This window comes from Ailuropoda melanoleuca, chromosome 16 (assembly GCF_002007445.2).
Source record: "Ailuropoda melanoleuca isolate Jingjing chromosome 16, ASM200744v2, whole genome shotgun sequence".
Classification (NCBI taxonomy): domain Eukaryota; kingdom Metazoa; phylum Chordata; class Mammalia; order Carnivora; family Ursidae; genus Ailuropoda; species Ailuropoda melanoleuca.
The window spans coordinates 63,106,856-63,119,732 of NC_048233.1; the positions used below are offsets into that span (position 1 = coordinate 63,106,856).

Here is a 12,877-nt window from a genome sequence, read left to right on the forward strand (position 1 = left end):
TGTTAATCACCATACAGTACATCCCCAGATTCCGATGTAAAGTTTGATGCTTCATTAGTTGCGTATAACACCCAGTGCACCATGCAATACGTGCCCTCCCTACTACCCATCACCAGGCTATCCCCTTCCCCCACCCCCTCCCCTCTGAAGTCCTCAGTTTGCCTCTCACAGTCCATAGTCTCTCATGTGATCAGAATTCTTGATGGCCAGCTTTTGCTGCAACAGCTCTACCCCACACTGACAGAGGCCTCTGTGGGTTTTCCCCTACCTGATAACCAGGGCTCAGGCACGGAGGCTGCAGCCAGACCTCCACGCAGCCCTTTTCCTGCGTTCTTCCCTCCAAGGCGCCATGGAGGCTGCCTGTTGGGAAATTTCTGCCCAGCAGGCCATGGTGAATAATTATTTTACAGTCAATCTCTTGGTATTGTTATTTCTCTCAAGCTCACCAGTTAACCAAAGAAAAACCCACTGGGGATTCAACTTCTATTAATAAACACTTGGTCAGCACAAAAGTTGCAGGAATATTTGAAACTAGATTTTTCCCCCTCCCTGGAGACAAGTCCATTTCAAGCCTTTGGTTATGATAACACTGCCCACCCCTGGAAACCACTTCAGACTTTCAGCCTTCATTCGTGCCTACTGATGTGGGAAACAAATACCAGTATTGTCTTAAGTGGAACTTTACACCATGTAAAGTGTACGTAGATACGCAAGTGAAAAGAGGCATTCTCAATTGTCATTTTATTTCCCTGGGCAGGATCTGTCCCTCTGATTCATGTCTATGTTGAAGGCCAAGCTCAATGGAAGATAACGCAAATCCCGCTGACCTGGATTCCCCAGAAACTCTATGGCTGCTACGGAAATCTCTCTCACATGAAAAACAATCTGCAACAACAACTGAATATTTGAAAGATTATTTGAATCAGCAGTTACTTCTTCCCAAGGTGGAAGAGTTTTACCTACTAAGGGGCAAAAGGAAATAGGCACATTTAAATTGGTAGCATAGTTGCTAAAGAAGGATATGCAAACTTAATAAAAGAGCAAGAAATGACTAGAATATCTTAAAAAAAATAACGTGTGGGGAATATTTTTCAAATACAGGGCACAGAACTCCTTTTCAAAGTAGCTGTGAAGATCAACCCATAAACTGCACAGAGTCAGGGATGGGGGGCTCCAAGGAGATCAGCAAGCAGAGAACGCAGAGGGGTTTGTGGAAGAAGATTCAAAGGAAGTGAGCAGGGAAGGCACGGCTAGCTGCTTGTTCTAAGTGGAATTCAGGACAAATCTGTGCTTAGTGAGAGTGGACTCACTAGTCTCTACCCTCAGGAAAGCAAGAGGTCCAATCTCGCCTGGAAACTTGCCCCTGAGCACAAGCACAGTGTCCCAGAAGCAGTTCTTCTGCTGGGTCTGGATGGATAGGGAGAAGGGTTTTCAGGTGTCTGGACTGAATTTCACCCCCAACAGCTCACACCCAGGGGTTAAGGCAAAGCTAGAGGAGTCTGAAGTCTGAAGGACAGATAGCTGCTTTGGGAGGGAGGGCTTCAGGAGAAAGCTCAAGTCTGCTTCTGACAGTACTCACCAGGAACAATGCTGCCCCCAATCCATTAAGGGCTTTCTATTGAAAGTTATGGATAAAATTAATGGATAATGGGATTTCTTTCATAACTGGGAAATAAAGACCGTTCTCTAGGGAGACCCTGGACAGACGCCACCTTTGGAAAGAAAATGGCTTATTCATCAGGAGAGGTGGCCGGGTGAAGTGGGTAAGAGGATAGATTCTGAAACCTCACTACATGAAAGCAAACACCAGCTCTGTCCCTTACTGGGTTATATTGGGCAAAGTCACCTCCTAGAGCCTCCTCTATGAAATGGGGATGATAACCTATTGCGTGCCTCAAAGAGTCCTGTGGATTAAAGAAGTCAATACTTGTACTAGAGTGGTGCGCGGATGAAGTAAGTCTATATAAGCATTTGCTCTGCATACTGATGAGCAACAGAACTGGTACAGACGGTATAAGACGAACATTCCAGGTGAAGGAAGCTGAGTGGCCTGGAATCCCTCCGAGATTCAGAGCACAGATGGGTTTTGAAATCACAGAGACTGAGGATCCAGTTCTGGTCTTGATTCTGACTTGCTGTGTGACTTAAGCAAGGTATTTCGAGTCTCTGAACCTGTTTCCTCTCCAGTAGAGTAGAGATTAGAGTACCTATCTCACAAAGTAATTAGAAGAAGTAAATGAGTGAACAGAGTGAAGCACTTAGCACAGTGCCCAGTAGCACATAGTCAGCATGCAATAAATCCTCATCGTTTACTCATGTTTCATGCAGCTATGATCACTGGGTCCCCTAGGGGCTGCAATCTGGTTTCAGAAGCCTTCTTGACCTTTAGACAGAACTCTACACACCTTCGAAATGGAGGGTGGCAGAGAGGATGGGGAAAACTATTTCCTATCACTTCCCATAAGTTGATTGGGGACATTTTCTATTCGCTATTGTTCACATCCACACACAAATGTGTGCAGCTGTAACTCCTCAGATCTGTTACCTGAGAGCGGAGAGAGAGTCACTGGATAGTTCTCTCCTAACAAGGAGAGAATTTTGAGAATTTTCTCAAAGCAAATTCTCATTGTGCACTGCTTATTTACTATTAGTATATGTACCATTACCTTTATTTCATGGTGGGAAGGAGGACTAAATTCAAGATTGGAGAGACAGAAGCTTTGGAAGGGCAGCAGGGAAGAGGCTGGGCAGGCTGCCCCAGGGGGTCAAGTGCAACATGACAAACGAAATACAAGCAAGCCTTTCCCAGGAGGTCCCAATTTTAGACAGAAGGGAATGGAGCCAGGGACCAAAGAAGCACCACTGAATATCTAAAACCCAAATGTTAAGCCATTAAGTGATAACAGTTTAGTTTTGTTTCCTATGCTTTTTCAAACATTGTATTCATAAAAGCATTTCAGTACCCTTTCAAACTTTTTTTAGGAGTAAGAAAGAAGGAAATGACATAACTGCAGTAATGTCGATGCATAGAATGAATTTTAAAACATCCCTACACCTGGGGCGCCTGGGTGGCACAGCGGTTGAGCTTCTGCCTTCAGCTCAGGGCGTGATCCTGGCGTTCTGGGATCGAGCCCCACATCAGGCTCTTCCTCTATGAGCCTGCTTCTTCCTCTCCTACTCCCCCTGCTTGTGTTCCCTCTCTCGCTGGCTGTCTCTATCTCTATCGAATAAATAAATAAAATCTTTAAAAAAAAAAAAACATCCCTACACCTGTCCATTCATCATTACTGCATCATTACCTGACCTTCGAAGAGTGATTAGAAATGTTATGAATTTAGGGTGAATGGAACTTCAAAGACAGTACAAGCTTCAATAGAACAAACCTTTTCCTACAGGAGTCACAAATTCTTTCTTAGATGTTATTGTTTAGAAATTTTCTTTAACAGAAGAAAATGCTATCTTTGTGATGTAAATACAAAAATCAGAAGCAAAAAAAAAATTCCAATTACATAGAAAGAAGAAAGGGATAAGCAAATATTTCCAAAAGATAAACCTGACAAAATTGCTTCATATAGGGGCGCCTGGGTGGCACAGCGGTTAAGCGTCTGCCTTCGGCTCAGGGAGTGATCCCAGCGTTCTGGGATTGAGCCCCACATCAGGCTCCTCCACTATGAGCCTGCTTCTTCCTCTCCCACTCCCCCTGCTTGTGTTCCCTCTCTCGCTGGCTATCTCTATCTCTGTCGAATAAATAAATAAAATCTTTAAAAAAATTGCTTCATATAGTGGACAATCAGAAGCTGGATTAGGAATGTGAGAATTTTACTTATAAAATGCAATGCGAGTGACTTTTCCTACTTCCATGGCAACCACAAATTCACCCTCAGTCAAAATCCACCGCAAGGGCTCAGTTTCAGAATTGTTAAACCAATGGCTGTGATCACTTTATCCCCGCCTCCTCTTTCTAGGCTGCTCAGGCCCTGATGGTCCCTTCCTAGTGTGGTTCTAGGCTTGGGAGGGAGGAAAGTAAGAAATGTGTGTATCTGTGTCCCTTCTGAACCAGACTCCAATGCCTCCCCGACCCCAACCCCCAAGGAGGTATCCCAGCACATCTAAACAGCACCCACTCCACTGCCAAGGTCTTCCTCTCTACCTAAGGCTCCAATCAGGAATCAAGGAGGGAGGAGTGGGCCAAGGTCATCCCATGGGAAACCATTCCAACAACACCCCCAATGGCTACTCCAATAACAGCAATGCCACTCTGGCAATGGCAGGAACAGTTCCTCAAGAAGGGTGGGAATGGCCCTGCCACCACAGTTTTGCTGGTGGGAGTGGGAGTGTTCACAACAGAGAATGGTTGTGGGTCCTGCACCCATTCCAGTGATGGAACCCACCAAGGGGAAGCACAAAGTCTGTGGGCTTGGGACAGGACGCTGGGACTGAGGTGCCAAAGAACAGAACTGGATTCTAGCTAGTGAGAAAGAAAAGGAAGATGAGGAGGTGTGGTCATTCTATCTCTATCTCTCTGCAACCTTCATGCATTCCTTTGTTCTTTCTCACTCAAAGAAAGAGAGAGAGAAAGGAGAAAGGAAGGGGAAGGTGCAGGGAAGGGAAGGGAAGGGAAGGGAAGGGAAGGGAAGGGAAGGAAGCAGAGTGATCTTGAATTCAAGATCCAATTAGATATGCCGGATTTTCCCATCAAAAGGAAAGGCTTCCCAAGTCCGTGTGCCTCAGGCATACAGAACTGGAAGGAGCTCGACCCTGTACTTCCCCCGATAGGAGAATCATACCAGGCCCAGGCTCAATTTCATAAGCACACTGAGACTTTGGGATGCGCCGCCCCCGGCTGGGGAGCCAAGACTCCTTCCCCTCCTCCACCTGTGGGACTGGAGGTCCCCCAGGCGCGGCCATTCCCCCCACCCAATCTCCCAGGGCAGGCGCTTTTCCTTCCTTCATTACCTCACTACCTCCTTCCCTTGACGTCAGCCCCGGGTCCTCGAGCGGAGGGGGGAGGATGGAGATGAGTTTGGGGGCAGTCGGTATCAGGATCCCCGCTGCACCGGGGTGGGGGGTAGGGGCGGAATATGAGGTAATGCTCGCCCAATCCCCCGCGTCAAAGGCCGAGAGCAGCCACTTCCCTCCCCCCGCCCCACCTTCCAGCCCCGCGCGCGCCGGTGTGTGCACCAGTTACTAGGCAACCCTATCGGAGAAGCGGGATGCCGGCCAAGTTCACCCAAAGTTGAAGAATAAATTTGGGGGAGAGAAGGTGGAGCGTGGAGCGAGAGCCGGGAGAACGCACAAGGGACAGGAAAAAAGCTTGGAAGGAAAAGAAGCTGGTCTTCTGCCTCCCTGGAACGGGAAGGAGAGCCGGCCCTGGCTGGAGCAGTGTCCCCGGAGGCCACTGCTGCGACCCGACAACCGTCCGGCCCGCACTCGGGGTCGGGTCCAGGCGCGGGGCCTGGCGCTGGGCACCACGCCCACCGAGCGCCGCCGCAGCCAGACTCTGCAGCACACCGAGCAGGCTGTGGTCCGAGTGTACGCGCCCTCGAGTTACTCCCAGAGAAGGCCGGCCCCTGTGGCCAGTGGGCGAGGAGGACTGGGAAGTAAGAAGAACGGAGGGGGAGTGGACTCCATGTTTAATCTTTAGTCCCGAGGAAGCTAAGGGCTCCTTAAAGCGCCCTTAAAAAAATAACTTCTCGAAGCGCCACTCTTTAGCTCAAACAGTAACCGCCCTCGTTTATATTCAAAACAGGAACGTCAGGAGACAAGGAAACCTACTTTCAAATCAGAGCCAGGAGATCCGCTTAAATTTGCTTTAAGTAACTAAAAGCGTCCTTTGCCTCCAGGACCCTGCATGCTCGCGGTCCAAGCTGCCCGCGTCGGACGTTCGCGCTCCCGCGGGTTCGCGCGCCCCCTCCGGGGTCCCGGGTACCCAGACACGCTGCCGAGCGCCTTCCTACCTGCTGTAGGGCGTCCTCAGCAGCAGGGCCTGGCTGCCTGTGCAGCTGTCGGTAGGAGTGTGGCAGCCATAGACCGGGGGCGGCACAGAGTACTGCTGCTCGCCTGCGGAGAGCCGAGGAGAGCAGAGTGAGCGCGCCCTAAGGGCTCAGGGTGGGAGTGGGGGTGGGTGTGGGGGTGCGGGGTTGCGAGGACGCGGGCAGAATCTGGGACAGAAGTATCCCCAGCCAGGGTCCGAGGCTAAGCTGGGGGCAACTGGCCTGGACGCCGGGGCGTGCCAAGAGAGGGCGTCCAGACCGTAAGGAGCTAATCTACTTCTCACTTCACAATCCCTTAGCAGTCACTTCCTAGTACACCGAAAAGACCTTGAAGACATTCGTAGGCTTGCTTGGGTAGAGCTGTCATACTAACATACTGGGAGTGAAGGCAAAACCCAATATTTTCTTTTAAATTGAGTGAGATTGGGCTGATTATTTCTAAAAATCCCTTCTCTCACCGTGTGTTGTGGGTTGGAAATTCCGGGGACGGGGGTGGCACGAAAGGAGGGGAGAAGGACCCCACATCATTCCCGCCTGCTTACCCAGAGAGCCCTGCTGGCCCATGGGGTCCTCGTGCTTGAAAGAGTGGTTGGGGAACTGCGCCGCGTGGTGCGAGGGCGTGTGACCGTAGCTGGGCGTCCCGTCGAAGGTGACTGTGCTGTATCCTGCGAGCGCAGCGGAGAGAAGCACAGCGTCAGCGGGGAGCCGGGTCCACTAAGCCAGAACCGGGGTCGAGGAGCGCCCGGCCCCTGAACTCGAAACCCCAGTGGAGGATTATGCCACCCCACCGGCCTCCAGAACTTTCGGCGGGAAGCCGGGCCCAAGACCAAAGGTGTGACCTCGGGGCCAGCTCGCCGCCCTTTCCCAATAAAACCCTGACCTCCCCGCTGTTTCCCCTATTCATTTACGCCCCCTCGTCTTCCACGCTGTCTGCTGCTCCTGAACCGAACCTCAGGCAAGTGAAGTATGAAAACCGCCAAACGCTCGCCAGAGAAAGTTCTTCACCTCCAAAAACAAACACCGTGGTTCTTGCTCAGGGGCAGCGCGGGAGAGCGAAATATATCTGTTCAGCTGACCCCGCGCTGACTCGGAGCCGTAAATCAGGGGACCGCGCACCAACTTTCATTAATTACTCGGAGCCAGTTAAATGGCATGGGCCTTATGGATAATTACTGAGTAATGTTATCTGAGGCTGCGCGACCCGACACCACGACACCCAAGGCCCTCGGGAAAACTGGTGAGGGTTAAAAGAAGGGGCCCTTTCAGTTGGGCCGGCCGGCGTCGGCCCTATGCCCTCCGCCTTACCCTCTCGGACCCAACTCGCATCCAGTGCGTCCTTACTCTGACCACCATTGTGGGGGGCACGTTCCTCGCGCCCCAGGCGGGGAAGCGTGCCTGTTCTAGAGTGTAACTGACACTGTAGCTCCCTTCCTCTCCCTGGCAGTGCACGGGTCTCCTGCCAGTTTCCCTACCGACGGTGTTCTTTCCGAACTCTGCGAAGGCTGAGTAACAGAATGTGGTGTCTTGGTCGAAAAACGTGGTCTTCTTCTGTGATTATTATTAAATTGCTTTAAACATATACCCCACCAGCTTCTGGAAAACTGTCGCCCCCTCTGGGGAAAAAGCATTCTCCAGCTACAATAAAGGTCAGTCCCGGGGCCCTGAACTGAATGGTGGGATTCTCTCCTTTTATGCGCTGGCCCCCGAGTCTCTGGTCTGATGGCCAGGCCAAGAGGCGAATGAGATTCTCCCGGAGCTTCACATAGGCTTCCCGCAGGGCCACGGTGCCGACCCATCCCCTGCCCATTCTCCCAACCCCCTCCCAGCCATTTTGCTGGACTCCAAACTCCATTCAATTTTTGGGAGTGGGATGGGTCAAACGGCCCCCCACCCCCACTCTTGCCCCAGGCATGACGGAGGTTCTGCAACAAGTGTCTGTGAAGACTTAAAGAATGGACATAGGAAGGAGACCGTTACCCTATCTTTGAAACATAACCTCCCCCAACAAAAACAAAGACAGAGCTTCTCCTGCCCACTCCCGGCAGTGCGGTGCGTCGGAGTGGGAGAGAGGGTCGGGGCAGGTCGTAATTACCGGATCGTACCAGGCAGGCAAAATCTCACACACTGCGCCGCAGGATGACAATTTAAGAAGCCACCAGCTTTTATAACTTGCATGATCCCAGAGTCCTACATCTTTCGCCTGCTAAGTAGGCAAAGATAACCCCCGCCCCGTGAGCTGTAGCTGTCAGGCGTGGGTGAGCAGCTCGGGCTTCCTTTTGGGAGCCAAGGCATGGCCCTCTTTGAGGCCTGCCTGTCAGCTTACAAACGAAATTTGGCTCTCAGCACCCAATTTTGCAGAGAGAAGGCCGAATTTTGAAAAGATATTTTTTAAATAGAAGGAGAAATAGAAACCACAAAGAAATTGTCTCTAGACGAACCCTTCTCCATTCCTGAGCAGAGGAGTAGGCAGTGGCCCAGAGCACGTGCTGTCCTTGGAGGCGGGCTCCGCAACTGTAGGGTTGCGGGCTGCAGCTCCCGAACCGGCCACGTCNAGGGGGGGAGTAGGGGCCGGCCTCCAACGCCTCCCTCAGGACCCCCGGGAAGGGCCGTGGTGAAAGCGCCTGCGGAGGGGACAGAGGGCTCTTTTAATTAGAAGCTTATCGGACCCGGGACTGATTAGATCCCTCTGTCCTGGGGCCTCGTGCTGGGCCAGGCGCGGAGAGCGCGGGGGCGGAGGCCCAGGAAGGAACAGTTGCCGGCAGAAAGGGGCATCGTGTTCAAAGGCTCCTTGTACAGGCCTTCGAGGGAGAGGCTCTAAGCGGCCAAGGTAGGGCTTTTCCCACGGTTAGTCTCTCCCGGGGAAGGGAGTGCAACCTTGACCGCGCGGAGAGGCGAGACACGCTCTGCGCCTCCCTCCCCCGCGCGCGGCAGCGGAGGAACCCGGGAACCGCCTGGCCGGGCCTGGCCTCCCAGGACCTGGGGGGGGGTAGAGTGGACCGTAGACTCAGTAAGGAAGGGGGGTTAGAAGGCTGAAAATGATAACTCCATCGCTGCGGCAGAATAAGAAATCTGTCCCACAACGAAATACCCTCTCCAGCGTGACCCAAAGGGGGCGTTCGCCCTCGGGTAGAGCTGGTCTCTACACTTGACCCTAGGGTGGCCTGGTGATGCCAAGGCCGCCTCCTGCACTAGGAATTCTGAGCGCCCTTGGGGCTGGGGGAATCAGAGGCTGACTGACAAGCAAGCTTTTTCCCCCCTCCTTAAATCCTGCATTAAGTCTGGGAGTACGCAAGTCCTCACCCCACTTCTGTCCTGACAAACCATCTAACCCTTACACACAGACTACAGTTCAGTGCCCATCCAACAGGGCAAAGGAAATGCATCTCAACAGAGGGGCCAAGATCCCTGGAAAAGGAGGTAGAAATAGCCTAGTACGGTCTGGGTTTGAGTCCCAGCTGTGCCACAGAGGGACCTCTTGCACACCTAATCTCTTAGAGCCTAGATTTTCTCATCCAGAAATAAGGAAGTCCTCCAATGTCAGTTTCCATGCAAAGATGCACACTCCCTCAATGCTCAATCCCCAGTGCTTTGCACAGAGTAGTTGCTCAATAAATGCTTGCTGAATTAATGTTTAGAAGATTAGGACACCATCTATAATATTTAAGAAATGGGAAAAGAGGGGGGATGGCATGATGCCTGGGGGTGCCAACTGTCCTCTCCTGTGGGCCAGGGTTAGACTGCTTTGCCTAGGGACAGGGATTCAGAGTCTTGATTCCTCTCTGCTGGAGCTTGGCCCAGGTCTGCTGATGGCCATTCCCATACTCTGGGGAAGGAGCTGATTGCTTCCCCCCAACACAAGCCTCCTGCCAGAACTTGCATTCTTGGGGAAGCCACAGGAACCCCAGAAATCAAGAGAATCAATCCAGAATCTCCAGGCCTAAGGTTGCCAAGGCCAGGGCTGAGGCTGGAGCAGCTTCAGTTAAGTCCCAGCTGCCCAGTAAGTCCCAGTAGCCAAGCAAGCATGACCCACTTACATTTTTAATACAAGAAAAACCTAAACCCACAGAGGGGAACAGCCTTACAGGTTGTGGCACGTGTCTGGGGCCGGCTCTCCACTGGGCTTTTCCTGAGGATAGGGAGAAGAAATCCTTCACCTGCTAGTCCTGGTCTCCAACTCCCAAGCCTTGTATCTTTTTGGCAACCAACCCCATGCTGAACTGATGGGATCCCAGGCACCAGACCTGCCTACAGAAGGGGAGACCCAAACAGAGTGAGAGAGCCCAGGTTCCAAAAATCACCACAGAACCTAGATGGACTCAAAGAAATGATAACAGCACAGTAGTATCTTGAGCCCCAGAAACAGACCAAATGCCTTCTCAGGCCCGTCCAAAGAGCACACATCCACGCACAGATACACTCACATCACACACCTGCCTGCCAGTCTTGCCATGTCTGGTCCTGTCAATTTTGGGTGGTCTGCTGCCTTCTGAATTTAGAGCCCCAAGCCAAGGGAAAGTTGGGCTTCTGCTCCAGTGGCATCGACCTTCAGGCGGGGCCCAACCCCCACGTTGCTCATCTCAGCTCTCCTCTTACAGATGGGGAAACTGAGACCTGGAGATTTGTAAAAGGTAACAACAGCCTGCTATTTAGAGGTGACGCTATCAGAGAATACAAGCCTCTGAATTGACACTGAGTTGTTCCAACATCCCTTGAGTGGGAAACACTAACTTCCATTTAGGAAACACCTAGAATGGAGGGACCCTGGGTGCTGCTTGCGGTTCGTCCACAGAACACGGATCTCAGATTCCCTAAACGAAGAGGGGAGGGTGGTTTCGATTTCATCAGGGCTTCTGATGAGCCAGGTGCTCCAGGCTGGGTTCAGCTAGGGACCACCTGAAGATACTCGTTCAGAGTTATTGACCATCGACCAGAAGCACTGAGCCGTCCTGCACTTTGGGAGCCCTGGCACCTCCTGCAAACGGTACACCGTCTACTTCTCTCGTCCCACGCATCCCAGAAACATCCCAGGCCCTTAGGCCCGCGCGAAATTTTGCTCCAGCAAAAGCATCCGCCATTGCGTTTGTAAGGCGTTTCCTAAAATATAGAATCAACCCGAATTGGTTTAGATTCTCGAACAGCACATTACTCCAATTAGAATAAAATTGGAAAACAAACTCCAGGGGCCTGGCAGGATTGGATCCACGCTAGTCCCTGAGAAAGGCAGTAGGTGTGCGAGCGCCGGAGCCGGGTGAGGACACTACTGGCTGCGTCCCTCGGTGTGCACGGACTGAAGTCGGCAAATAAACTGTTCTTGTTCTAACCCCCACGTCTTGCAGAAATCTTTCCTCAGCTGAGCTCAGAGTTTAACGACAAGAAGGCACCAAGGAGCGCTGAAAGGAAGGCCGATGCTTGAGCCTTGTTCCACTGCCTCTCGTAGGACCCGGTCCCATACAGCTTGGAATAGAAATTGTTCTTGTCCAGCCCTGGAGCCCTCACGGACGCCGCCTGAGCTGGAACCCAGGAGACATCCGCTTTCATACTAGCAGACGCGAACACCGACCGACATGGTTCCAGGAAAGCCACCATTGAGTTGCTAGCCCGTTCGTTTCCTCGTTCTTTGCTCCGTGATACTTATCGTACGTCTAATGTGCGCCATCACCGCGGTTAAGGCTGGAGCGGCTCCTGACAATTTGGCGCCGCGTAGGAACACCGGCTGCTCACCCGGCGCTGGTCCCCCAGTCTAAAAGCTAAAAAGTCCAGTGCCCTCTAACAGTTTGGTGGTGCCTTGAGCTACAGAGCACCTTCCTGAGACAGCCAGACACTGCACCGCTTCCCCCTCCCACGGAGACTAGCAGTCCTGGAATCTCCCGGGTCCGAGGGGCCCCAGATGACCTCCCGGCTCATGCGAACCGGTCCAGCTCCCGGCTCTGCAGGATGTCAGGGGCCTATGCCGGCACGTACACCCTCTCCTGGGCCTCCTCTCCCCTAGCCGCTGCTTCCGCTACCCTCACAGTCCTGGGGGGGGGGGCAGCCGGTAAAGAGCCGGGGTCAGGGAAGGGATAGGACAGGAGAATGCCAGAGAGCAGCGACGGCCCCGGCGCCACCCCGCGTGTAGGGGGCGCTCCCCCGGGCCCGCTTACCCTGGTTGCGAATAGCGGGCTGGCTCTCGAGGCAGCTGGGCAGGTAGGGAGCGTTGGGGAACATCCTGGCCTGGCCGGAGGACGCCTGGCTAGGCGGAGGAGGACCGAAGGGACCGTAGCGACAGGCTCCAGCTGTGCCGGTGAACTGGCCGGAGAAGTGCACGGTGAAGGCGCTCAGGCACTGCTCCTCGTGCGGCTCCGCGCCGCCCCAGCTCGGCTCCTGTTTGATGAAGGAGTGAGGCGGCGGCGGCGGCGGGGGTGGCGGCGGAGCCGGCGGAGGCGCAGGACCGCCCAGCGAACCGTAAGCCGAGGCGCCCGGGGGTGCAAAATCCAGCACCGGCGCCCACTGTGCGGCGCCGCTCACGGGCAGGGCGCAGCCGCCGCCGCCCAGCGAGGGTACCGCCGGCAGCAGCGCATTCAGGTCCCTCACGTCAGAGCCCATTAGCTGCGGCTCAGCCCCGGACGCCCCGCGGCTCCTTCGGCCTTGCAGACGCTCGGCGCTGGACTCGGCCGCACCTAACTTGGCCCAGAGGCCGCCTGGGCCCCGGAGCTCCGGCTGCTCGGGCTGCTGAAGGCACCCAGACCCGGAGCGGAGCCAGTGAGAAGACGCCGGCTCCGGGGCACACGTGGAAGCCGGCTCCTGCGGCAGGAGGAAGTCCAGGATCGCGGCAAGGAGGCGGCGGGGCCCCGGCTCCCGGGCTGCCGTCCCGGCTCTGGGTGGGTGGGTGAGTGAATTGAGTGGGA

At 53.6% G+C, this 12,877-nt stretch overlaps 1 protein-coding gene across 6 annotated transcripts in view; it reads right to left on the reverse strand.

The window, feature by feature from the left end:
- The window catches only part of WT1 (WT1 transcription factor), a 44,496-nt gene extending 35,971 nt beyond the window's left edge, over positions 1-8,525 (reverse strand). For 3 of the 6 annotated variants that reach the window (XM_034646290.1, XM_034646291.1, XM_034646286.1), the window contains exons 1-3: positions 8,432-8,525; positions 6,536-6,658; positions 5,958-6,060 (exon numbers count right to left, since the gene is read on the reverse strand). In XM_034646290.1, the coding sequence (XP_034502181.1) occupies positions 5,958-6,060; positions 6,536-6,658; positions 8,432-8,441 (236 nt within the window). In that variant the 5' untranslated portion in view covers positions 8,442-8,525. The other 3 variants (XM_034646285.1, XM_034646287.1, XM_034646288.1) reach the window with 3 other exon arrangements.
- Between the last annotated feature and the right edge of the window lie 4,352 nt (positions 8,526-12,877).